A 26,722-nucleotide genomic window follows, 5' to 3' on the forward strand; every position below is an offset into this window, starting at 1 on the left:
ATAATCAATTGATTATCCAATCAAATCGAACTGGATTCATCAATTAGAACTATTGAATATATATCAAAAGTATCTCTATATATTTAAAATTATAAGGAAAATGGAGGAGGTAAAAGTGCTCGGTGGGTATAAACACATGAAAAAGAAAAAAAAACTCAAATATAATTTTAGCTTGCGTTCCAATCTATATGTGACATTTTACATCAAACATTTATAGACATATACATATACTGCATGTGATCTGCATTTATAGACAATCAAACATTTACAAGTAGATTACTCACTAAGAAAAGGCTTACCCTTTAGTAGAGGCAGTAGAAGAGAAAATTAACAGGCCATAAACCACAAGCACAGCAACAACGACATGCCTATCTCAGGAGGTTCTCTCTTTTCTTGGTGCCCATCTGCATGGCAATGCACGTCGTCGTTGTTATCCATGTCCTGCGGGAGCAGTCCTTGCTTCTTCCTTCTTGGACCTGTTTGAACAAGCAGAGAACCGTCCGTGTGCAGAGACGCAAACAATGAACCAAAATAATAACATCAAACACTTGTGTTATTGCTAAAACTTAGCTGCATCGAAAAAGATCTCCAGCACCACAAGAGTTTCGAAATGGCAGAAGAAATCATATCAATAGTGATATCTACTTCATAACTGGTTCTACTTGGATCTAAGAACAGAGCTCCCATTTAGAGTTGAAATGGAAACAATTAGGAAGGCCTGAAAGCATTCGGTGTCTTCAGCTCAGTTTGTGGACGTGAATGCTAACGAAGCTACCAGCCATCTGAACAAGTGCAACCAATCCGGATTAATCCTGTTGGTTCTCCATGAAAGAGAGCTGATGGATCGGTCATTGTGATGTTTCGGTTCTGTTCTCGGCGAGCGTGGGTGGTGGTCCGGGGATCTCCTCGGGGAAGGAGGTTGTTTCAGAGGATTCAGCGAGTGCTCCGAGCATGCTTACCACGTCTGTGGTGTCATCCAGATAGTACTTAGCCTTGCTTGGCTTCTGCCCCACCGTGCAAGCAAACAACGATGTGTGGGGGGCGACCAGGTTCCTCGTCATTATGCCAGCAATGCCTTCGAACATGTCCTCGTCCGACCTGTCATCCCCGATGCACAACACAAAGTCCGCTTGTCTCCCGTCCTCCATCATCGACGACAAGATCTTCTCTGCCACCAAGCCTTTACTGACTCCCTACGTATGGAAATGCAACAGGAGGAGACACATGCATCATCAAAACAGGAAAAGGGATGCTGATCGATGCTCTACGGTGTGTCTCTGCAACGGGATTATGCTCGTGGAAAAGAGATATGAACTGTTGGGTTGGGTCACGAACATGTATCCGAGGAATGCATTGCTTACAGAAGGGTGTAGTTGATTGACAAAGAAGAAGTGGAGAGTCGATGCTTACCTGAGGTTTCACTTCGACGATGAACTGACCACTCTTCACCAAGACTGGTTCGTTTGCCAACACACTCTCGAGATGGTCGAGCATTTCCTTAGCCTGAGCAGATCCGAAGCCAGGGTCAGCGTCTTGATGGTGCCACACCAAAGCACTTTCTTTGGTCTCCATATATGATCCATCCGTGGCTTCCGTGTATAGTTTCATCACTGGCTCGGCCATTTGCATCCACCCGAAGTCTGTGCTCTGGCTACAGGCTTCCCATTCGTTGTCTCTGGTCCATCTGCAATCAAATCCAAAAGTAATGGTCACAGAAGCAGCAGCAGCAGCAAGTGTTGCAGCCAAGAGATACAGAGAAGAACGTAACAACAACCACCGCACGTCCACATTCTCCATCATCGATCACATCCGATAGACAAACGACATATCTCTCATTAACCACATTTTAGTACACATATCACCATATTGTTTGGAGTGCCGAGGGTAAAGCCACCCTCCTCGTATCCTCCAATGCATTGGCAGCAGCCCCATGCATGAGGCGGTTCTTTTGTTGTTTTGAGCCTGACATCTAAATTGGTGAGGAACCTGCGACTCAAATGTTCTGGCCTGCGTAGCATACGAAATTGGAACTAGAACAGGAAAACAAGCAAGAAGAAGAAGAAGAAGAGCAAACCTCATGAAGAAGCCATGCTCAGCTGCAATCCCAAGCTTTTTGCACCGAGAGAACCATTTGCCTAAGCTGTCCCGCCCTCTTCCACTGACAACGAAGATCACGTTCTTTTTATCGGCACAGAGTGCATTGATGATCCTTATAATCTCTGCGCTGGGTTGCTTGTTGATGGATGTCTGGGGAACCAACGTGCCGTCGTAGTCCACAAATATTGCCCTACTCCTTGCCTTGTCGTAGGCGGACACGATGCCATCCACGCTGAGCTTCCTGAAATTGGGATCGAGAGCCACCACCCTGAATCCAAACCCCAGACCGATCCCCCAGCATCTCCTCCTGAAGTGATCCTTGCAGGTCCTCTCCAAATCATGCAGAAAGCTCTTGGACCAGAAGCTGACGTCGTGGGTGCTGACATACTTGTAGTGCTTATCGTGCCGCAGCTGCTTCTCCGAGTCGGAGAGCGCGATGGCCTCGTTCATCGCCTCGCCCGTGGTCTCGAAGTTCCACGGGTTGACGCGAATGGCACCGCTCAGCGACGGGGAGCAACCGATGAACTCGGAGACCACCAGCATGCTCTTCCTTGGGCACTCTGCCATGGAACCCGAATCAGCACCAGAGATGCCCTGTCTGCAGACAATGTACTCGTAGGGAGTGAGGTTCATGCCATCCCTGACCGCCGTGACCACCACGCACTCGGCAATGGTGTAGAACGCGATCCTCTCGACGAGGGGAACAGGGCGATCGATGAACACAACCGGACTGTACCCCTTATTCCCAAAAGCCTTGTTAATCCTCTCGCAGCTCTGCACTATCTCCTCCTGTATGCTCTCGACGTCCTTCCCTCGGCCGCGTGCGGGGTTGGCGATCTGGACCAGGACCGCCCGCCCTTGCCACTCGGGGTGCAACTTCAGCATATGCTCGAATGCGAGCAACTTCAGATTAATCCCCTTGAAGACATCCATGTCGTCGACCCCGAGAAGCACGGTCTTGCCCTCGAACTGCCGCCGGAGCTCCTCGACCCGCTGCTCCTTATCGGGCAGGCGGAGCACGGACTGCAGCTGGCCCATGTGGACGCCGACGGGCATGATCTTGATGCCGACGGTGCGGCCGAAGTAGTCTAGGCCGATGTAGCCCCGCTTGGACTGATACTCGAGGCCGAGCATGCGGCTGCAGCACGAGAGGAAGTGGCGTGCGTAGTCAAAGGTGTGGAAGCCGATGACGTCGCAGTTGAGAAGGGCCTTGAGGATCTGCTCGCGGACGGGGAGAGTGCGGTAGATCTCCGAGGAGGGGAAGGGACTGTGGAGGAAGAAGCCCATGCGGAGGCGGTTGAAGCGGCGGCGGAGGAAGGTGGGGAGGGCCATAAGGTGGTAGTCGTGGATCCAGATGTAGTCGTCCTCGGGGTTGATCACCTCGATGATCCGCTGTGAGAAGAGTTTGTTGGCTAGGACGTAAGACTCCCAGAGGGCGCGGTCGAAGCGGCCGCCTGCGCGGTGCTCGGAGGAGGAAAAGGGGAGCATGTAGTGGAAGAGAGGCCACAGCGCCTGCTTGCAGTAGCCGTGGTAGAACCGCTCGTTGACGTCGGCAGGGAGGAAGGCCGGCACGCACCGGAACCGCTCGAGGAGGACCTGTGCGACCTCGTCCTGTTCTCGGGGGTCGACGTGCACGCGGAGGGAGCCGACGTAGAGGACCTCCATGTCGTCCGGGAGGCCGCCCTTAAGCTGGAGGAGCAGAGAGTCATCGTCCCAGGCGAAGGACCAGCCGTGGCCGTCGGGACGACGGCGGGCGCGGACCGGAAGCTGATTAGCGACGATGATGACGCGGTCCTGGGCGATGGAGGAGGGCACGTCGGAGGAAACGCTGATAGCGCGGTCGTCGTCCTCATCGAGCCCAGAGAGCGAGCCGGGGACCGTCATGGTGCGCGACATCCGCCGCGACCGGCCGCCGAGGCTGAGCGCCGAGAAGTTCCCCGACGCGAGGTCGAGGAGGTTGGTGTACGATCTGGACATCATCTTGGCCCGTCCGCCCGCCCACTCACGCTCGCTGCCGGCCCGGCCCAACAGATCGGATCAGTAACCGCTCGTACCAATCCCCCCCTCTCCCTGCTCCTTTCAATGCCAATCTAATAAACGACAGATTCTTGGAGGATGGGTAGGAATTCATACCTCGACGGATAGAAGACGACGACGACGACGACGACAAGAAGAAACCGATGTCGTATCCAATCGACGATACACGGAGAGCCTTCGCTCTACTCACTTCTTTTCGGCCACTGTAGACGTACAAGGAAGGGAGGAAAAGATACAAAGAAAGATACGCAAATTGGAGTGGATGATGTGTGGTGATCTGATGGAGATTACCTGCCGAAATTTCGCTTTAAGGGAAGGGAAGAAAAAAAAAAGGAAAAAGGAAAAAAAAGAAAGAAGAAAAAGGTAACATTACGGAAAGGAAGGAGGAGACGCGTTGGTCCTATGGGAAGAGAGAGGAAGCGATCCCGGAGATAAGGCAGGCGAAGACACGCGTTTTGGGCGTTGTCGATCCGAGTCTACAGCTCAAGGTGGCGTTCGTTAACGCACGCCACTCCCCGGTGCGCTGTACCGGAGTTTAATTAGTTATCGCAGTATATATGTATATATATGTATATATACATATACATACATATATGTATATATATACATATACATATATATGTATATACATATATATATATATATATATATATATATATATATATATATATATATATATATATATATATATATATATACGTGCTGTGCGAGTGGGGAGCAGCAGATTAAGTGAGCGAAGGCGCAGTGGCCCCGAGCACGCCATGGCTGGCAGGGCTCAGGAGGAGGAAGTACCAGTTGTGCCGCATCCCCACGTGAGCTATTCCTGCCCCCGTCGTCCCCATCTCCCTCTCTTTATACACACCGTCAGAGCTCTGATGCACTCCCGGTCGCCGTTTCTTTTCCTTTACAGATGCATGTTTCGTGACATGCGATGTAATGTGGTAATGAACAAGGGAGAGAGAAGGGGGGGAAGTCCACAACGCTTGCCTCTCCCACTGTAATGGACAGTAGCAGTGCTGCCACTATAATGAGAGTGGAACGACTCCATTTTTACTGGCTTGGAAGCTTGGCTATAAACAGAGACTGCACTGGGGTAATGTATTGCTAAAGAGGAGCAAGCTTTGCCTTGTCATCTCATTATATGTACTTTGGAGACGCATCGCAGTCGTAATTGTTGTTCTACAGTCGCATCAGTACCAGATTGCAGGCTTCTGCTCGTGCATTTGATCCAATCTGAAGTCATTCTCCCTCATGGAATAAGGCGTGCAGTGTTCGCCTGCAGCCCTGCTGGTGCAGGCGCGCCTGCTGCGTTGACACTTCTTCTCCGCACCCATACGTTTCAGAAGTAATATTAAAGCGAGAAGTCAGGGCCTCTGCTTCCCAAAGTTGTACTGCAACGAAGACATCGAGCTCTTCCTTTCCGTGTTGTCTAGAGTTTGTGCTGTCTTCTTCGCTGGCCTCGATTGGATATATACAAGACAAGAACACATGCATGGAGTCGGAGACATCAAAGACGAGGCGTCGAAGTAGCATTTGCATTTAGACTACTCTGCGCCATGTTTGGAAAAGATGAGACAGATCCTACACAATCTCAGTTCGTAACCGTGGATCAGTTGGTGTTGGCAGGGGTCCAACCTTTTCCCAGCCTTGTAGAAGAATGGTGTGATCTAAGGCTGGATCGATGTACCTTCAACATCTTTCGAGTGATGGTGAACAACTGGCGCAAAGAGACAGCGTAAATTCTAACTCGGTAACTCGTCACTTCCGATCGATCGACCTCCTACCTGGCGTTACGACAACTCCAAAAGATCAGAAAGTGTTTTGGCTTTCAATTGTTCCTCCAAGCTTGCGCAAAGTTCTTTTTGGCTTTTAGCTGAATTAAGATGTCGAAAACTAAATTAAAGCAGCAAAGCCCACAGTTGTGGCAGAAAAAACAGTAGCAGTGAGTAGATCGTAAATTGAAGCTGAGGAAATCGGTGGAGTCAGATTTCAGAGATTGCCATGCCAAGTCATCCGCCCGTCAACGCTTAAATATGCGTGCTACCACATCTCACGATAACGCCTCTACAGAGAGAGCTTTCCCAAAGGATCGCCTCCGCTAAAGAACGAGCAGTCCATCAATACTGTAACATTCGAGTATCGATAGATTACGAAGAAGATCATATTGCCACTTGAGAAACAGAAGAAAAAGAAGAAGCGGCAGTTGAAAAGTATACAGAGCAATCGACTTCCTCGAGAGTATAGAATGTCACCACATCCAGAAAACTAAAAGACACATAAGTCGATAGTAGAAGACGCAGAGCAGAAATGGAGCTCCAGCTGAGTCGTCCAATGGCTTCGGCACGGAAGGAGAGTTATCCATGTTATCTCCACATGCAACGACACCGGCATCAATGCTCCTAAGGCTCTCGGACCCATTGTAGCAAAGGCCTGAGTTCCCCCTCAAGTCCAGGTTATTTCCAAGCCTATCGAGAAAGCCGACACCGAAGGGAACGATTCCGCTCAATTGATTCCTACTCAAGTTGAGGTGGTACAACTTCCCGAGGGCACTCAAACCAGCTGGAATCCCACCTGTGAGCCTGTTCTTCTCGAGGGAGAGAGTGGTGAGATTAGTTAGCCAAGCGAAGCTCCCTGGTATGGAACCTGTGTAACCTGAATTGGCGAGACGAAGCTCTTGAAGCGAAGCTAGCAGGCCGAGCTGCGATGGCAGGGTCACGAACATTGGGTTGTCGTCCATTATGAAGTACTGGAGGTCTTGGAGCTTGTCTATGCCTCGTGGGAAATCTCCACTGAGCTTGTTGTCGCTGAGAGCCAAGAAAACAAGGAAGCTGAGGCTCCCTAGGTTCTCAGGAATGCTTCCGACCAGTGAATTGGAGCTCAGATCAAGCTTCTGAAGAAGGCCTAACTGTCCGATGGACGGCGGGATGGTTCCACTTAGGTAATTATAGCTCATGTCAAGTCCTATCAGGCCCTTCAGTCTGCCTATGTGGCTTGGAATGCTGCCTGTGAGGGTGTTGTAGCTGAGATCGAGATGGATGAGGGAGGTTAGCTCCGAGATGCTGGCAGGAATTGCACCGCTGAGTTGGTTCTGTGAGAGTGTGAGGACTTGAAGGGATGTGAGAGAGGAGATGTGCGATGGAATAGCACCGACGAGGGATGGGTTTGATTTCAGACTCAGCTGTAGCAGAGAAGCATATGCTGCCGCTTTGTCATCAGCGGGGGGTGGAAGGGAGAGGTTGGTCTCAGCACCCTTGAAGCAGTCGAAGAAGAACATGGATTGGAGGCAAGGGAGACGAAAGGCCTCAGAGGGGAAGGTGGCATTCCTCCTGCAGGCTGGGTTCGGCACAGCACCGAAGTCCAGCCGTGTGACATGGAGCAGGTTGTCCGAGCCTGGCTTGCATTCAATCCCGGGCCATGAGGAGCCTGGCACGCACGGGTCAGGGTTGGAGGACCTCCAGTCCCTATCAGAGGACATGGTCTCCATCACGATGAACAGGGTGTCCCTCTCGAGCGGGTCCATGGTCATGGACTGCAGCACCGGGTCACTGGCGCTCCGGTTGTTCCCCTGCACGGCGGCGGACGCAGAGGTGCATGGAGGAAAGAAGGGCAGAAGCGGGAGCAGGGACAGCAGAGGAAGGGGCGACATTGTCGTAGCTGGAGAAGTGGGAAGCTCAAGTGGGGATGGAGTAAAGGTCTTTGACCCAGTGTGCCGTGGATTCCCATGGAGCAGGCGACGGGTGAGAATGATATAACTCCATAGCCGGTGAGAGGAAGAAGATAAAAAGCTGTGTTGTGTGGGTTTGATGCGACTGATAGGATGGGTTGGTGGGGTCCGCATGCTGCGTGTGAATTGTCAGACCATGTGGGGGTCAACAAAGATCGAAAAGTAGATTCTTTGGGTCGTGGACTGCGGTTTCATCGCTCGTGCAGGCCGGGCTGAGACGACCCATCACCACCAAGTTAACGTTTTGCAAACCTTCTTCTTTCTTTTGGTGCGACAGCTTTACATCGAGGAGATAATGGCATCCCATGGCTTTGGCTGCATGCTTGCACTCGAGACAAACGCTCGTAACAGTCGAAAGCGGTCCATCGGAGAAAGAGAGCAGAGCTTTAGACTCTGCCACCAGTGGTGGATGTGACTGCACGCAGCTGGGCCTGAGAAGGTATCAGAATTGTGAAGCTGCCGCATCGACGAAGGCACAGGGAGCCGCAGCTGCTTCCCTGTGCTCGGAACAGTGGGCCGTATGTGAAGGATTAATCTGAGACTCGTCTCCTCGAATCAAACAAGGGAAACCCCTGCCCCAACCATTTTAGGATTTCGCAGAGGGTGGGTCGCCCGTAGCAGATCTCACGGTGCATCAGCAAGAAGACGATGAGAGCCGAACTCCTCTCTCGATCCTCTTCTGCCAGATGCACTCACAGTGCAGTGAATGTGCTGGCTCTTTGTACGCCCGCGGTTGACTGCCGACACTCTTGCTTCGACTCTTTGCTCTCTTTGGATAAGAAATGGAATGGAATTCCATTCCATTCAGAGTCACAAGCCAGAGTGGTCCGATCTGCAAAGTTCAAAAGATGATGACAACTACTCCAATCCGACCTAGTGTCATGCTCATAATATTCAAGAACGCTATGATGGCATCTAAATTTGTCCTCGACGAAGGCAAAGACTGCACCCCATTTCTCACTTTTAGTCTCTGTACCTTCTTCGTGTGCATAAGCTCGCACATTATTACTGGTCATGAGCTTTCAAAGGACATCTATGTAATTTAGATGGTACAGTAAAGCCACTCTCATTTCAGGGCAGCGCATGAAGCTGCACTGCAACATGAAGCTATAACTCGGATCAAAGGTGCCGTGTCTCGAGCATGAGCTGCTGCATCAGCCCCGTCGAGATGCTGTGGATCATCGAGGTATTGATTACATGGACAGCATTACTGTTCGGCTTCGAAGTAAAAGAATGGACAGCTTCTCTGACGCCCTTGTCACCTCAAAGGGACCCCGGAAGACTGCCGATGAGCAGTGTCAATAGCTGTCACAAAACTAGTACATATAATTTGTACAGATGAAGAAAATTATAGGTTGCAGTGTCAAACTATGATGGATGAAATCAAGAGAGGAGAAAATACAGAACATGTAGTTTTTTATAATCGCAGTTATAAATATCCGAGACAAAAAAAGTTAACTAGAGATTATATTTATGTAAGTGGATGAGTAATTAATTATCATAGAAACTTTATTGAAGAAGCTTTATCGAAGAAGTAAAAAAACTTAAATATATTAACATGTCCTCTCTTATTTATACAGATTTTCTCGTATAGTTGAAGAAATTATGCTCCTGTCCAGCGAGAGTTGTGAGAGAACAAGAACAGATCATTATTGTTGTTACGATTGTTATTGTTGTGAGGGCACAGACGTTCCTTTCGTTCTCCTTATGTCCGCTAGAGATTTTCTCGTGTAGTTGGAGAAATCTTATCTTTTTATTACTACTATAATTTTAATATTTTTAATATTAATTTGTTATTAATAAATATATTTACTTTTATATGATGTTCCATTAAGTAAAAATATTATTTTTTTAAATAGAAGGATAAGAGAAATCAGGATATATATGATATAGGATCATTTCCTTCAGATTTTATGGTTTCTATATCTCATCAATTAAAAATTATGACCACAAGTTAGAGAATAAGAAAGATGATGAAATTAGACAACTAAAAGAAAATTATGAACAAAATACTTAAGTCAGAATAAGAAGGATGAAGAAATTTGATAATCAATAGAAATTGATTTGGTTTTTGAAAGAATTTTGTCTTTCTTTTTTTGAAATGTGAGCTATCATTATTATGGTTAATGTATCATAGTATACAGGTATACTGTTATGTATATATATATATATATATGTATATATGTAATTAAATGATAATAAAAACATGTGAATTATTATTGTGGATGTTACTTTCAAGATAAAAGTATATTAATTATTGTAGTTGGATAATTATAGCAATAGTAAACTATCACTATGGCTGTCTATTGTAGGATAAAAATATCTATCATTATAGTTGAATAATCACAGTAATAGCTAAACAATAACTATGATTTTCTTTTTCAGGGTAAAATTATATATTTTTTTTCCATAAAATAAAAATATTTATTACTGTAATCATGGAACCATAGTGATACATGAACTATTTTTATGATTTTCATTTGTTGAGAAAAATGTGATTGAATTACTACAGCAATATATAGATCTTTACATATGATTATAAAAATCATAATTAAATATTTATGATGGTATGTAGTGTCATTATTTTCAATCATAAAAATAAAGTTTGCTATAGATAAAAGAATAATAAATAAATAAATAAATAAAAACCTTGCTTACAAATAAAGTTTGTTATAGTGAATATATATGACCATAAGAGAGTTGGGCTGGACGGATCGGATCCATGACACGGGACCCATTAAAGGGTCGATTGATTGGGCGACGAAGGCTGAAACCCTAACGTCTCCTGCAGCTCTTCGGTGCGCCTTCCTTCGTGTCGCCTCTCGCTGGTACGCGCAGTTTCCACCATCCCGTTGGTTTCAATTTGGTGCAATGTTTTCTGTTTTTCTTGAGTTTAATTTTCGCCGGTGGTCTTGGAATCAGCAGGATGATCTGTATGCATGGTTTTGTTTGGAGGACGCGAGCAGTAATCCTGGCGCAAAGAGTGCAGAAGATCTGCTGAAGATGAAGATAATGGAGCAGGTGAGAGATAGAGAATTAATGTAGTCATTTTACAAGTAGCACTTAGTATTTTTTGGGTCGTAATTTGGTGCCATTTTTAGTGGTTTTCTAAGTAAAATTGTATGTGATTGATGCAAAATGATTTCTCATAGAAGACGAACGGAGATGAGGCGAGGCCCGATCGCCATTTTTAGTGTTATTCTAAGTAAAATCGCGCGGCCCTAAAACCCTAGATCTGTCGTGCGCCTCCCCATTCCGACGGTGCCGCACTCTCTCTCAGCGGTGTGTATTTCTTAGTGCTGATCCTTTCTTTAGCAGGCTTCTTCTTTGTAATCTTTTGCTCTTATTTTAATTTCGGTTTTGTTATACACCTCTGATGTTGTCGGGGTGCTTAACCTGTTGATCAGTCCTTGTGCATAAGAACCTTCGAATCATCACATGGAAGATCCTCTGTTTATGGTTCTGATATCTATCAATATCTCATTTATACTTGCACATAAAAATTATGATCATTATTCTTACACTTAGGACATACATAAAATTCAATGTGCACTTGCCGGATGATGTTGGGAAATTGCGCAAGGGCTTTGAGCACAGCATGACATTGCATGTTGCAATGAGATAATCTCAAGTTCTTCCCTCCTGATGGCAGTTATTATTGGGAGATTGAAAATATTGTTTTTTATTTATTTTCCTTTTCTTTTGATGTTCGCTTCTGTTCTCTGGATTCACGTAGGTTGAATTTGGAGATTCCTTTGAAAGCTTCCATTCTCGATTTACCAAAAGCTTTTTCCTTTAGAGAGATGACGAGAATTGGTCTTAATATGTGAAGCTCTTTCTAGTTTTAATGCTCATTTATATTTTGGTGCCAACTTTTACACCTCATTGTGAGGCTTTTTAACATAATTTGATTGTTATTGTTTTAGTATTTTAAGTGGGAATGAGGCTAGTGTGAACCCTTTTGTCTCTCATCTGGCGGCTTTCTTTCCTCTTCTATGCTATATGGGTTACATGAAACAAGTGAGCCTTTCTGAAGCTTCTGCAAAGATCCTCTTCTAGTAGAGGTTGCATATTAACAATTTCTACCGGTAGCAAATTGACTTAGAAATCTGGTGAATGTGCTTATGACGTGTTGCTCAGTCTCTGCTCATGGTTCTGAGATGATCCATCAATATCTCAGCTGAAATTGCACATAAAAATTGTATTTACAATTATGTTATATAAAATTGAATGTGCACTTGCAGTTGGCGCATGCCTCTTACGGCTTTTGCGTATTATTCTGAGTCACCATGACTAACAATTCCCATAGTGCTTATGATATATTTGTAGTTTCGATTGAAAGATTTTGCCAGATGATGTTGGGAAATTGCGCAAGGGCTTTGAGCACAGCTTGACATTGCAAGTTGCAATGAGACAATCTCCAGTTCTTCCCTCCTGATGGCAATTTTCGTGGAAACATAAAAAATATTTGTGTTTTTCATTCGTTTCCTTTTCGTTTGATGTTCACTAAGGTTTTTTCTCGATTTGCATTGGATGAATTTTGGTTGGAGATGTCTTCTGAAGCTTTCCGGTCTCGATTCACGGCAAACCTTCTAGACAAGAGTTGGTAATGATAAGTGATGGCTTTTTTGATTTATGTGCTCATTTATATTCTGATGCCACTTTTTATACTGCATCCAAAGGCTTTTTAACATAATTTCATTATTAGTTTTCGGTGCCTTTGTTGGGAGATTGAAGGGTGTTCCAATGTCATACAGCTAATGCCAACCTGATGATACTTAAAGCCCTTATTGCCAATGCCCTTGGGCTTAATTGGAAAGCTCAAAATTAGATGATGCACAATGGCCTCATAGCTAAGCTTGGAGCTCAAAATTAATTGGAGAGCTCATGGTTCTGAAAACCATCAAGATCTCAGTTGAAATTGCACACAGAAATTGTATTTACAATTCTGTTATATAAAATTGAATGTGCACTTGCATTTGGCGCATGCCTCTTATGGCTTTTAATTATTATTCGGAGAGTCACCATGACTAACAATTCCCATAGTGCTTATGATATCTTTGTAGTTTCTATTGAAAGATTTTGCCTGATGATGTTGGGAAATTGCGCAAGGGCTTTGAGCACAGCTTGACATTGCAAGTTGCAATGAGAATCTCCAGTTCTTCCCTCCTGATGGCAATTTTCATGGAAACATAAAAAATATTTGTGTTTTTCATTCGTTTCCTTTTCGTTTGATGTTCGCTAAGGTTTTTTCTCGATTTGCATTGGATGAATTTTGGTTGGAGATGTCTTCTGAAGCTTTCCGGTTTCATTCACCACAAGCCTTCTAGACAAGAGTTGGTAATGATATGTGATGGCTTTTTTTATTTATGTGCTCATTTGTATTCTGATGCCACTTTTTATACTGCATCCAAAGGCTTTTTAACATAATTTCATTATTAGTTTTCGGTGCCTTTGTTGGGAGATTGAAGGGTGTTCCAATGTCATACAGCTAATGTCAACCTGATGATACTGAAAGCTCTTATTGCCAATGTCCTTAGGCTTAATTGGAAAGCTCAAAATTAGATAATGCACAATGGCCTCTTGGAGTTAATTTTTAATGGCATAGCTATGTTCAGATATCAGGGTGGCCTGCTACTCCAGACCATTAACCATGTAAAAAATGCCTCTCTATGTCACACATCTTATCTTTTCATGATTATTACTCATCAGCTTTGAAATGACTTCATTATAATTGTAATGGTACAGGAAAGCTACTCTCGTTTCGGGGCAGCACATGAAGCTGCACTGCAAGTTGATGGTATTTCTCAGGCATGGGCTGCCGCATTTCTGTATAAAGACGAAGATGAGCAACGGTAGAAACGGGGCAAAGGGAGATAGCATGTTTAGTAAATAACGTTAGAGAGCCGAAGAAAGCATTGCCTCCCCACCTCCCATTGGAAAGAAGTTGACACCGGTGAGGTGCTCTCCATAATGCTGCATTGAGCTCGAGTCACCGTCAAAGAGGGTATTCATAAGCCGCTGGTTTGGTCTCCAGAGCTCCTCCAAGCTGAGAGCTCCTGTATCGGTTTTCTCGGAGCTTTTTGAAGTTTACTGCTTTGCGCTCGACGATGAGCTAACGTAACATCTGTCAGCCCGGTCAAGGGCCATATAGACATAACCGGGTAAGGCGGTTTGGTTTGGGCATACTGTTCCGGTTATCGTTGCATGCATGATTTTATTCTTTACTCTTTACGCTTTGCATCGGACTTCCTATATATATATATATATATATATATATATATATATGTTGCATTGAATTTTTCCCTTTCTTTATCTTTTAACATTTTAAATTTTCGTTATTTAAATAATTAAAAAAGACTGGATGTAAATAAAGATGGCTTTAAACTGTTGGTATAACTCATAAATCAACTTGTAAATGCTTTTTAACTTTCTTTTCGTTAAGACTATTTATGAGGGTCTAATTCGTGGGGGTTGTTCCAACGAATCAGACGGTGGGTCCCCTGGTCGTGGCAAACCAGGATGCGTCCTACCCTGCTCGGTGACTCGACGAAGACACGTCCGTTTCATTTGTTCTGATGGAACTATTTTGTGAGGGTCTAATTCATAGGGTTGTGCCAACGAATCAGACGGTGGCTCCCCGGGTCGCGGCGAACGAGGCTGCGTCCTACCCGGTTCGGTGCGTCGACGACGACACGTCCGCTTCATTTGTTCTGACAGAAGCTGACATCGGATTCCAACCCTCAATGCACCGTCAAATAAGAATAAAAATAAAAATGGGACTTTAGACACCACCACCGCCCACTATTACCAACTCCAACGCAAAGTCGTCTTCCGCCCATTGTTTGCGTCCAGAGCGGCTCCAAGAATCCAGGTGCTGAGTTTGAGTCTAATACCGAAACAGGGGTTTCCGGCTCCGAGTCAAACCCTAGTGATCCGATTCCGACCTCCTCCTCCTCCTCTTCCTCCCACATCTCTCCGAGTCCAGCAATGGAATCCAAGTCCACGGGGCGGTTCACACTCGGCAGGCAGTCCTCGCTCGCCCCCCGGGAGGATCGCGACGAGTCCCTGCGATCGGAGGTCCTCGACGGATCTCACGTCCCCGCCGAGATTGGCTCCGACATCCGCCTCATGTACCTCGCCAGCGAGGGTGACCTGGACGGAATCCAGGAGATCTTGGACTCCGGTGTCGACGTCAATTTCAGCGACATCGATGGCCGAACCGCGCTCCACGTCGCCGCCTGCCAGGGGTTCGCTGAAGTCGTCGAGCTACTGATCCGTAGGGACGCCAAAGTCGATCCCCAAGATCGGTGGGGCAGTTCGGTGAGGCCCCGCTGTTCTTAGATACTCGTGTTTTCTCCCGCTGTTCTTATGTTTCCTATTGGCTAGATATTGATAAGATCTTGGATCTTTTCTTTAGCGAAGTTAACTGATGGATGGATAGAAAACTAATGCTAGCATTGCTCTTGTTGCAAGCCCATCTTGATTGACTTGTGAAAGTACGAATGTGAGATGTGTAACATATAGGATAGTTCGGTAATGTTTTTAATCTTGTTCTCCATGGATGGCATAGAGATTGATTTACCTGATTTGGTGTCACATTGCATTTTACATTTTCATGAGATGAGGAATCTTTGTATTCTTTTATTGGTGGTTTAGATCACCCTCATGAAAGAAAACACATTGTCTTTAGCTGAAAGCGAAAGCGAATCATTGGCTGAAGACATGATTCTTTTGCCATCAACTGCTTCTTATTGTTGATAAAGCATGGTTGGCTAAGGACAAATAAAATCAGTGAAACAATTGTATGGTCTTTTGTTCCAAGTTGAGTGTATCTCTGAGTTTACAGTTAAACTCTATTTAAACCTTCTTAAATTAATGTGTTCTATATTGTTCTTAAGTTATGAATAACTTATTTGCTCTAGTTGGAATTTCACATTGTTTTTGCAATCATCTTCTGACAGGTTAGCAATTACTGAAATTCATTCGAATTTGTTAAATCTTTCTGACAAGTCATTCCTCTTATATAGATTGGTCATTTGCAAATATACAACAATAAGCTCTCAGAAGATATTTGTATTGTGTTCAAAATGCAACTTTAACATAACATTAGACCAAGAAGTCATGCCTTCAAATCAAGGGGTAAGATAACCTTTATTCTTTTGAAACTGTCATTCACAAGATGTAAACTTAAAAGTTAAGACTTCTTAACAATGCACCATATCAGAATTGAACATGTTAGGGAAAACAATATCAAGTATTCCAAACTTTTCTTAATGCTTCTGTCTGTGATAATTTAATCAGGATTTCCAGGAAATCTAGAATTTCATCGACTCCCATAATTATTTAAAAACATGGTACTGTTGCAATGCTCCTTCCAATGAAATCATTCCTTCTCTTCTCCTTTTGCTTTGTTGTGGGTAGTTCTCTGATGTTTCACTCAACTTTTATTTGGAGGGATCCTATATGGAATAGTGTAACACGCTACTGTTTTCTAGCTTTCTGGTTCATTGCTTTATCTTAGTTTCAGTGGAAGGGATTTTTAGGTGTTATTCTATCTCAATTCTTAGTGTTTGTTCAGGTCACTAATTCCTATCTAGTATTTTCTTTGCTAATGTAAGTGAAAAACTAGCCATATTTTTATGCATGTTTCATTGAGTGCCATTATTTTCCTTCAGGTGCATATTTGAGCCTCACCTTGGTTTATATATTTTAAAATTTTCTTCAAAATGATGATATTTCAGCCAATTAAATCCATGTGAGAACTGAAAAGATGAAGAAGCATGTGAATTAAGCTAACCAATGGATATTCTACAAAAACCAACAGGCTTTATCACCATAGAAACTTAGGAGCAACTCATATTCCTTTGATTTAGATATTTCTCACTGTTGCTTCACTGACAGCCCCTTGCAGATGCCATGCATTACAGAAACCATGAAGTGATCAGGATTCTGGAGCAGCATGGTGCTAAGCTTCCGGTATGTCATGCATGTCAATTGCATCATGGGTTGATGACATACTTTCCCATACTAAACTATTGAGATGACATTTGTTTCTTCTGTGTATTGTGTAGGCTGTCCCCACACATGCTAAGATTGCTCGAGAAGTACCAGAATATGAGATTGAATCCAATGAACTCGATTTCACTAACAGTGTTTTCATTACTAAGGTGCCTATTCATCTTCATCAGCACATACAACTCTTCCTGATATAGTATATAGTTCTACTTTCTATTTTGGTCTCTCAGTCTCTCTTCATAGCCACACAATTTAATCTTAATCTTCTTTAACAACTAAAATTTGGTCTCAACTTTAGGCTTCTTTCTTGGATCAGACTTTTCTTCGATCTGTTAGTCGTGTTACAATGTTACAATGTCTTGATTAACTTAAGAAATTTATAACCAAGTATAAGCTGGTTTTTCTATAAATATCAACAATGCCATTGTACTCAAATCAGTACTAAATCTTGGCTGCATGGATTTTCTTCTCCATTCAGTTCTATCGAGAGACATGTCTTAGCATATATCTAGGTCATAATGTTGGTTCTCATCTCCTGTTCAATACATAAAGTTTTCCTTGTTCTCCTCTCCCCACTGTAGCCTTTCACTAGATGTCCTTGTTATAAATGCCAGAAAAAAAAAAGTTTCCTCACTCTAAATTTCTGTGGCATCCAACTTTCCATTAATTTCATTGGTTCTTTTTATCTTAAGAGACGTAACATTACTTGCATTCAGATATAACATTTTGTGGAGACCACTCTTCTTTTGCCTCCATTGTGGCATCAGTAGACACTTTGATTCCATCTGATTGTGTACATAATTATCATCTTTATACGATTTCTATGTGATCTTTGGTGGGGTGCTCATACACTAACCACCAAATATAGACCTATCAAGCTAAGAAAGTTGTTGGTTTAACCAGTGTTGACCATGGTGGTGACAAAATAGCTATAGACAGAATTTGTAAATTTCATGGCCTGCATAATTAGAGCTATCCCAGTCAAGGTCTGTAGGAAAAACTATGCATACTTTTGGTTATGTAGCCAGTTCAAAGCTGAGACTCTCTTCTTCAGCATCTTCCTCAGCTAAGGTGATCAAAGTAACTAGCTTGAGTTTGTGGCTTGTTGTCCGCCTTTTGTCATCACAGAAACATAGTCCCTCTCTGATGCTTTGTGGCTCAGATATTGCCAAAGTTCTGGTTTCGACTGGATAAGTTGAAGAGACTGATTTGATTCTAGTCCACCACAATTTTAAAATAGTATGCCAATCTAGTCATCAGGAAGTGAGGATGAGATCAATCTACCTTCAGTCTTAAGGTCTGTACGGTGCTCCTGGTAGGAAAGATATTCTTTTGTAAGTCTGGTCTCATCAAAAACAGCAAGTGATTAAATAGTTTTCATTGTTAAGACCTAAGTGCCTAGACAAACTTTTAGGCTGCTGATGAACTATCTAGTTGGCATATTTTGGGAGAACTTTGGAAGCATATTGCTAATCCTTTCAAAAATTCTCCTGACTCTACTATAATTATCGACTAAGGCTATTGATGCAAGCCATTTTTATTAAGAACTTAGTGCCCAGGTGATCTTTTGGCTACCGATGAACTATCTGATCAACATGTGTTGAGAAAACTTCAGAAGCATCTTGCTGACTCTTTCAGACTTCTTCTGGAAAGCATGTGTCAACAAAATTTGAGAATTCTTTCTGGCTATAGAATTTTTTTTCATATATGTTTGCTAAGCACGTTGCTTTTGGTACTGGTTGTACCACAAAAAACAGTAGCAGCCTCCAAGTGAAAAAAAGGCTAATCAACCTTGGAGTCTAGAGGAGTAGATGTGCATTTAAAGAACTGCTTTTCCAGGAAGAGCCAACTTGTCGTGTTACCACTGAAAGCCAATTTTTGTTGTGTGAGCGAGGCTGATGCATTGTTGTAACTGTTTAACAAAGCTGCATGATCAATGTTTTATTGCTGCTAAGACTATAGCGCCAAACTATTCTTCCTTCTACCGGAGATTAGGTGCTGCATATAGTGCACGATTGACATAAATAATGTTATTGTTATACGGTTGGTGGTGGTGGGGAGGCTGCATAATGCACAATTAGAGGGTCATCATTATCATAGAAAGTCCTTCCTGATCGTTATAGGCTTCATCAGCTTCATTAGGGACGATCGTAACACTATTCAGCCTTATTTGGCTAAGCGAAGCCCAGATTTCAGCAGCCCACGCACCTCAATCCAAGTCCTAATAGGACTCGAATTAGAGCAGCCCTCAACCAAATAGGGGCAGCCATCAAGCAAGGGGGGTGTGGCAGCCCTACAAGGAAAATGGTAGCTGTGCGTGCACTGCAAGGAAAGCCCTACAAGGAAAATCCTAGTTATTGTGCCCCACAAGGAAAGTCTTTAAAACAAAGGGTGTTCCTTCATCTGAAGGCAACAGAAAAGAAGTCCCTAGCAATGCCCAGCTAGCCCTAGCTTTTCTAGCCTTAGAAGAGAGAAGAGATGAGAAGAGAGAAAGGAAGGGTTCTTCATAGCTGCAGCTCAACCTCTAGCCGCAGCCTTCTTCCTCAAATTTCAGCAGCCAAAGCTCCACTTCAAAGCTTCATCTAGCTGCTGTGAGAAGTCCCCAAAGCTTGCTGCCTTCTGTCCAAACCTCAGGAGGAGATTCCAGCCGCAAGAGAGGAGACCGAAAACTGACAGCGATACACAATTTGCCGAGAGCACCTACGTGCTGTCCAAAGACAACCTACGTTCTTAAGCATTCAGAAGCTTTCTATCACGCTTTTAATTCCATTATTGTATGTCTTGTAGTTAGCTTTTTAGCCTTACAAGCAATAAAAGTTGTTTTCTTTCGGTTTTATGCTTGATCTTTCTATGATAGTTCTCTCCTCCGTCAAAATTTCCATCCCAAATGTGGTATTGAGTCGACGGATCGTCAAACCCAAACCCCATATTGGATCAAGGTATATCCGTAAGGTGTTTGCTATGCAATCACCTTAGATTATAGGCTTGATTGACCTCTCTTGAAGTAATCACATTTGCATATGGGTTGTAGATATACCTTTAGGGAGTCTGCTATGCAATCACTTGAGGCTGAGGAACAGGCAGAAGACAATTCAATTTGGTAATATAGCACCAAGGATCTCTTCAATGTATCCACCTAAGTGCAAGACCACCTTAGGTGAATTTGGTGTATTGGCTTCGGAATCCATTAGGTAGTGTGACCAACCATTGTTTGTTCGGGTATTAGCATCATCACAATTCCCAGTTGTTGCTCGATCGTAGTTGTTTTTCTTTTGTTACCTTTGGTAACATTGGATCTGTTAAAATTCGTGCTTTGTTCTGGTGATGATGGGGTATGCTACAATGTAGCTTGATGTTTGATGCTATACGTGTGATGCAGCAACCACCCCCAACCCCTTATGCATCTCCAGTGTCCTCCAATCAGGTAAAGGCTGATCACCCCACATCCCTCTTGACAAAGCTGTTTCACCACATCAGCCACATCCGTTGCAAACTTCCATGACCAATGTCTGACCTACTGGGGCCGTCTGCCGTCTTTCAGCCCAAATTGGTTTCAAACAGGGGGACATTGCCATGTCTGAGTGCCAATTGGAGTTTACTGGCTTCTATTGGTTATTGAATCGTGCACTCCTCTCCCATGTGGCGATGACCACATGCTACTCATGATGACCAAACTTTGTGGAGAGGGGGGATGCAGCATGGCTTTCGTGAATGAAATACTTCAATGCTACACAGGAATAATGCCTGGAGTTAGCTTTGGGCAAGCGTTTCCTTGGTTTTACGTACTTGGGTATTGCTGTTAAAATATTTACATGAACTGCTTTGGCAGGTCTAGTAAATGGTAATTACAAATATGATACTTGTGAGTTTGTTTACCCCCTATTTTTGATATCTTTTCAGGGGACATTTCTATTAGCTACTTGGCGCGGAATTGAAGTTGCTGTTAAAATGTTTGGTGAAGATGTAATGACCGATGAAGATAAAGTGTGGGTTGGTCCTATATTATCTACAGAGTTATATGTTTGCTCAAATTATAATGTTTTCTTGGTGCGTATGTGCACCTTTCTTACTAGTAAATGATTTATCACTTGGAACCTCATTCTGTTTTTTTCAGGAGTGCATTTATGGATGAACTTGCCTTGCTTCAGAAAATTAGACATCCAAATGTAGTCCAGTTCTTGGGTGCTGTTACTCAAAGTAGCCCTATGATGATTGTCACAGAATATTTGCCAAAGGTTATATCCGTAGTCTGCATGACTGCCCTGCTTGATATCTAAAACTATCTATCATGTAAACCAATTTGGGTTTAGCTTGCTTTTATAACGTTCGTTATTTATCCTTTCCAGTATTTATTATTTGTCAATTGTTTCAGAGAATAGAATAAAATGATTCATTTGAACTCCATGTCACTTACTCGGCGTGCTTGTCACTTGGTCTGATAGGAACCTAGCTTTATGGTGCAGAAGCAAGAATAAAAAAGAGGGTGGTTATGGACTTAAAATCTAAGCAAATATCCATACAATTTATCACATGGCTGTGCCTGTGCTTTATGGGTTATTGGCACTGTGTAACATGCCTTGCTCAGCCGAAACCCACATATTAATCTTGCGCATGTGGCTGACACATGACTGGCACTGGTACATGACATGGCATCCTATGACTACATGTTTACCATGCCATGCCATCATGCCATGTGCTTTATATATTATCTTTATGGGGTTATGTGCTGTGGTTAGGATTGGCATTTCTTTCTGCCCAACCCACCTTTTATATTAATTGAATGGTTGACATTCTCATACAAATAGTGAACATTTTCTTCTTACTCTCATGCTATTTAGTTATTTTGCATATGCAGGGTGATTTGCGTGCCTTTTTGAATATGAAGGGACCTTTAAAACCAAGATTGGCAGTCAAATTCGCACTTGATATTGCTAGGTTGGTTGAACAATTTAAAGATGAGAGTCAATAATGCTAAACTATTGTTCTTGTTTAAAAGTTAATATACTTCATTTCTTTGACTAGTCTTTAACTAAGCAAATTTTGCCAGAGGAATGAATTACTTGCATGAGCACAAACCTGAAGCCATCATTCACCGTGATCTTGAGCCTTCGTGAGTGATCAGACTTAAAATTTCTTTTTGACTTTTACCATCTGAACTGATCTTTGCATGTTTATGTTGTCATCACCTTGATGGCTTCAATGGTTTAACATTCTTTTCTTATTGTAAGATAACAGAAATATTCTGCTTGATGATTCTGGACACCTGAAAGTTGCAGACTTTGGTATTAGTAAGATGTTAAGAATGGCAAAAACCATAAGAGAGGTTAGGCCATTGACTTCTCTAGACACTGCATGTAAGTGTAGCAATTCTCTCTTACTCCACTTTAATTCCTTTGATTAATAAAATTTTACTTGAAGTTAGGTTCTACTATTTGCTGTTGAACTATTTAATATGGTTGAATAAATTTGTACCTTGTTTGTCTTCTCTCCACCTTTCAGCATAAAAGGTTGTGATATCATTCAGATTCAATATAATATTTTCTATTAAGGATATCAGAACTTTTATTTTCTGTTAAGGATATACTTTTGCATATTAATCCCTTGATCTTATTTATCTGAAAGCCTATAATCATTTCAGTTGCAAACATTAATCCCTCTTCACTTCTCTCAACTGGGGTTAGTTTTTAACTTGGCAAAAATGAATTCGTGGCATAGAGTGAGGGTAGATATGCTTGCTTTACATGGGAAATAAATACATTTTTCTTCAGAATAGAGATGTTATCTAGTATGCTATTGCTAATGATCTAAAATGGTTAATGCAATTTAACCCGAATATTCAATCAATTTTAGCCATGGGACTAATATATACAAAGTTATAACAAAAAATTAGGGGACTTGTATGCAAAACTAAAAAGATTTGAGGGACTAATAGAAAAAAGGAGCCCAAGATTTTGATTACAATTCACCTAGATCTCCTTTATATATCTGTATATAAGATTTCAGGTATAAACATTTTTAGACTTATTTATATATTATTTTATTTTGAAAGCTACTTAAATCATTTTGAATATCTGATTTTTCTTCTTCTTTCTTATATTGTCTTCTCTTATAATTTTAGCTCTTCTCATCATCATCCTGTTTTTTTTATCTTACCTGTCATCTTTCATAAGAAACTTCTGCTTGACTTTCCTGATATTATTCTGTAACTATTGATAATTAAGTTCAAAACAATCATGAAGTTTAGAATAATGATGACATTCTGTTTCTAACTAACTTTTCTCCTTCATGCCTACTTATGCATGATATATGTATCATAAAAGCCTACATTCGTGTTTCTTAGTACTTCTATAGGAAGTTTTCTCCAGGCAAATCTCAAACATTTTACAGAGTTCTCTAGATATATTCATTTTCTAATTTTTTGCCGCTTGGATTTTTTTCTCTGAATGATGAACATGTGATTGTGGTTGTGCAAAGCTCCTGAAATAACTTCTTCATGACTGAATTTTCCAGTCAAACACTACTTTATTCTATGCTTTTCATATACACATGTAGCTTCTGTAATATGCTTTGCTTTTCTGTGAACAGGCAGATACATGGCCCCAGAAGTCTTTCGCAATGAAGAATATGACACAAAAGTAGATGTTTTTTCTTTTTCTTTGATTCTAAAAGAGGTAAGTTTTCTTTGCTTTTCTATTGAACTATTGTAGACTTTTTTCCAATATTTGTTTCATATGATTGGCATGTAGGTGTTGTTCTTTGATCGATCTTATTTAGTTTATTGGTACTCTTGATATGCGAATTTCAAGTTTCATAATTTGCTGGTTTTAAGTGTGTCATGTGTGGCATTCGCTATTTATCTCATGTCAGTCATGCATCTTGTGCTAAGAATTACTGTTTTGTTATAATTTCTCCTCATGGGTAATGTTGATTGTGACTATTTACTATATTTGCAAACTCTAGAATGCTTAATTAACTCAAATGATTCTACGATCCCCATGAACTATTGTGATTATTTTAGAAGTTCATTGAAAAAGTGTCACTAATCACAAAAATTGACATATAAACCAAAATAGAATGAGAAAGATTTTGGCTTGGCTGAATGACAGAGGTTATTCTTCTCTAGTCCTCTCTTCATTGAAGCTCAAATAAAATTCAAATTTGATTAGATTGTTTTTTTGTCTTATCTAAAATAAATACTATCTCATATGCCTGTCACACATTTGTGCTCTCACACTTGAGGCCAACCTTGAACTTCTCCATGTTCCAGGTCAATATCACTGCCAAGTTAACTATGATGGAGATTTGCCATATTACATTATATGCTCCCCTCAAAATAAGAAATGAAATTTCAACTCGTTTTAGAGTTCAATTTTTTGTTTAATCGATGTGACATGTTATGTCAATATATGGAAATAGTGCTCTCGTATACCCGATCAGGTACTTGTGGTTCAGTCAGAAGTTAAACTTATATCAGGTTTTTTTTGTCAGATGATTGAAGGATTCCTGCCTTTTAATAAAAAACAAGATGATGAAGTTCCCAAAGCATATGCATCTAAAGAGAGGCCTCCGTTTACAGCTCATCGAAAGAAGTATCCTCATGGACTGAAAGAGTATGTATTCTGCTGTCTTTGATGCTAGGATTTTTATGTGCTATAATACGGTGGTCAGCAGTGTACTCTAGTTGTTGCTTTATTTGGGGTAGACTACATGGATGTTTTTCTGCCATTGAATCGTGGGCATATTAAGGGAAAATAAAGTAACATGTGTAAATTTTCATTGATTAGTTTAGTTAATATAATGCTAGAGATTCTAGGTGTTGTTGAACAAAACCAAACAAGGATTGTTTAGAAACATCATGCACTTGAGGTATTTATTATTCCAGTTGATCCATGAAAACACATAAACAATGGAAAATTATGATCCATTCATTTTCTTTTAGTTGGCACACACATAATTTTGCAAGAAAAGAAGGTGCTTTTAGTGGCCAAAGTACAATGAGCAAATACCAAGGCTCTGTTTAATATTGCAACAGTACAAAGGGATAGAAAAGAGGTTAAACTGGGAGATTGGCTACTAAAACCAGTTAGCAAATCTGATGATATAACTACAATTTTGTCCGTAGAGCAAAGCTATAGAAATATAGATGAAGTAACCACAAAGCATTTAAGAAAGTTAGTCAACACTTGATTTGGTATTCCACTCTATTTGGAGCTCTTTTTTCTCCTTATCTCTGTTGGCACTATTTATCTTTCCTTGAAATTCCAGATAAGTAACTTATCCCTAAAGGTTCAGGCATTTTCTTTTACTATGCATATCGGTCCCTTTTTATTTCACTCTTATTTCTTAATATAGAGTTTCTTCCAGGAATTTGTATTGATTTATTACAATAGCTCAGTTCACTCTGAGCAATAGATTATGGTTGTCTTACTGGTGATAAGCTTGAAGCCATGAATTATCTCCTGTTGTTTTATGTAGTAGTAATCTGTTTTGATTTGAACACATTGATCACACATCTGAATTCCTGGTTCTTTATAGGTTGATTGAGCAGTGTTGGAGCGAGGACCCTGCCGAAAGACCAACTTTTAAAAATATAATTGACCAGTTGTTAATTATACAGAACCAAATTGCTCAAAAACAGCGTTGGAAGGTATATTTCTTATGATCTATAGTAGATTAGACTTTTTTCTGACTTTTCCCTAAATTTAACTTGAGAACTTTTTCTGTGCATATTTTGATTCTTGATCCATTTTCATGGTGTACCATGCGATTGTCATTTTCTCTCACCTTTGTGTTGCTACTGATTATTCTCCTTTTTGGCAAACAAAAACTAATCTGCACTTGGAAATGATATACAAACTTTTGGAATTAAAAAAGTACAACTATGACTTTCTGAAGGTCTTCTAAGCCACTTGAGAAGACAAAAGTTGCATTCAATAAAGAACCTGCAATGAAGCATCCGAGTGCATGGCACTTTGGAAACTGTCATGGTTAGTAATCTAAGGGCTACGATATTATTGATAGTGAGGAGTTTGTGAATGCATGTCATTTTGTCGACTGTTAAACATGAATCTTGTGCATGTAAGCTGTGGACTTTCTGGCTATTGTCTGCTTTCTTCGACTTCCGGCAACTGCACCCTTGTACTCTTATGGCAAAGCCTTGACACAAAGAAGTGGTCTTCACTTTGCTGTGATTTCTTTTTCTAACCAGGTGAGACCTTTGAAGGTTTTCTATAATTTTGAAGCCATATGGAAGAAAGACAACTCAAACCCTAGCAGCCGTTCATCACGCTCATCAAGAAATCTTCAGTAGCTGACTCCCTCAGTCGAGAAGAGACGAAGAAGACAGCATGAGTAAGATACTGAGGTTTGGTTTTAATTGATAGGAAGCACCGATAACTTGGTGATTCCTCTTGATCAAGGCTTGCTTTGTTGATAATATCTATGGGAAGGTGAACTTTTGGGACAAAAAGCATGTAGACGCTTTGACACAACTGTACTACAAATAAGTTCCCATTGTTATAATATTTGAACAGTTGATTGCTTTACTAAAATCATGTCACGATCGTTTTGATAGTGGATGAATCATATTGATGAAATAGAATTATTGTAGCCATTAAAACACAAAATAAAGTGATGTTATTTATCAACTAATAGTGTTTTCAAACTGCTATAGCCCACCAAATATTCGGACATTACAAGAGTGGCTTCTAACCATTGTTCAGCTCAATTCTCCGTAAGTGTCTGAATTGAAATAACATTATGAACGGCCCTCGTTTTTTTCCTTGGACGCCATCTTCCGCCGGTTTAGCTCTGCGAACCATTGTGCTCGACTTACATTTCATGGCC

General features: G+C 41.8%; 3 protein-coding genes and 1 long non-coding RNA gene across 5 annotated transcripts; 2 read left to right on the top strand and 2 right to left on the bottom strand.

Moving 5' to 3' along the window:
• Nucleotides 1-319: 319 nt before the first annotated feature.
• LOC135680051 (probable alpha,alpha-trehalose-phosphate synthase [UDP-forming] 7) lies at nt 320-4,096 on the bottom strand. Its single transcript, XM_065194040.1, has 3 exons — nt 2,075-4,096; nt 1,411-1,684; nt 320-1,193 (listed from the first exon to the last, which is right to left on the bottom strand). The coding sequence occupies exons 1-3, from the start codon at nt 4,075-4,077 to the stop codon at nt 849-851; spliced, it is 2,622 nt and encodes an 873-aa protein (XP_065050112.1). The 5' UTR covers nt 4,078-4,096; the 3' UTR covers nt 320-848.
• Nucleotides 4,097-6,247: 2,151 nt separating this feature from the next.
• Nucleotides 6,248-8,334, bottom strand: LOC135679508 (receptor like protein 29-like). Its single transcript, XM_065193343.1, has one exon. The coding sequence runs from the start codon at nt 7,970-7,972 to the stop codon at nt 6,383-6,385; it is 1,590 nt and encodes a 529-aa protein (XP_065049415.1). The 5' UTR covers nt 7,973-8,334; the 3' UTR covers nt 6,248-6,382.
• A 2,216-nt stretch (nt 8,335-10,550) lies between these two features.
• Nucleotides 10,551-13,339, top strand: LOC135679510 (uncharacterized). Of its 2 annotated transcripts, none has more exons than XR_010515272.1 (4): nt 10,551-10,686; nt 10,784-10,879; nt 11,011-11,140; nt 12,567-13,339. It is a non-coding gene; the product is annotated as an uncharacterized LOC135679510 (long non-coding RNA). The 2 variants fall into 2 exon arrangements; XR_010515271.1 differs by having other exon boundaries at nt 12,616-13,339.
• A 1,314-nt stretch (nt 13,340-14,653) lies between these two features.
• On the top strand, nt 14,654-26,427 carry LOC135679509 (serine/threonine-protein kinase 12-like). The gene is made up of 12 exons (XM_065193344.1): nt 14,654-15,181; nt 16,763-16,837; nt 16,933-17,028; nt 20,777-20,862; nt 20,991-21,111; nt 21,732-21,811; nt 21,924-21,986; nt 22,112-22,230; nt 23,462-23,547; nt 24,365-24,486; nt 25,412-25,523; nt 26,085-26,427. Exons 1-12 carry the CDS (start codon nt 14,849-14,851, stop codon nt 26,184-26,186), a joined length of 1,395 nt encoding a protein of 464 aa, XP_065049416.1. The 5' UTR covers nt 14,654-14,848; the 3' UTR covers nt 26,187-26,427.
• Nucleotides 26,428-26,722: the final 295 nt, after the last annotated feature.

This window comes from Musa acuminata, chromosome BXJ1-7 (assembly GCF_036884655.1).
Source record: "Musa acuminata AAA Group cultivar baxijiao chromosome BXJ1-7, Cavendish_Baxijiao_AAA, whole genome shotgun sequence".
Lineage (NCBI taxonomy): Eukaryota > Viridiplantae > Streptophyta > Magnoliopsida > Zingiberales > Musaceae > Musa > Musa acuminata.

What these genes read in the sequence shown, in the direction of transcription:
- LOC135679508 (XM_065193343.1), bottom strand. Translation starts at nt 7,972, where the DNA reads ATGCGGACCCCACCAACCCATCCTATCAGTCGCATCAAACCCACACAA.
- LOC135679509 (XM_065193344.1), top strand. Translation starts at nt 14,849, where the DNA reads ATGGAATCCAAGTCCACGGGGCGGTTCACACTCGGCAGGCAGTCCTCG. An exon ending in CACCGTGATCTTGAGCCTTC is followed by an intron (nt 21,987 to 22,111) that starts GTGAGTGATCAG and finishes GTAAGATAACAG; the next exon opens with AAATATTCTGCTTGATGATT. An exon ending in GACTTCTCTAGACACTGCAT is followed by an intron (nt 22,231 to 23,461) that starts GTAAGTGTAGCA and finishes TTCTGTGAACAG; the next exon opens with GCAGATACATGGCCCCAGAA.
- LOC135680051 (XM_065194040.1), bottom strand. Translation starts at nt 4,077, where the DNA reads ATGATGTCCAGATCGTACACCAACCTCCTCGACCTCGCGTCGGGGAAC. An exon ending in GAGCATGGCTTCTTCATGAG is followed by an intron (nt 1,685 to 2,074) that starts GTTTGCTCTTCT and finishes ATTTGATTGCAG; the next exon opens with ATGGACCAGAGACAACGAAT. An exon ending in TCGTCGAAGTGAAACCTCAG is followed by an intron (nt 1,194 to 1,410) that starts GTAAGCATCGAC and finishes TTCCATACGTAG; the next exon opens with GGAGTCAGTAAAGGCTTGGT.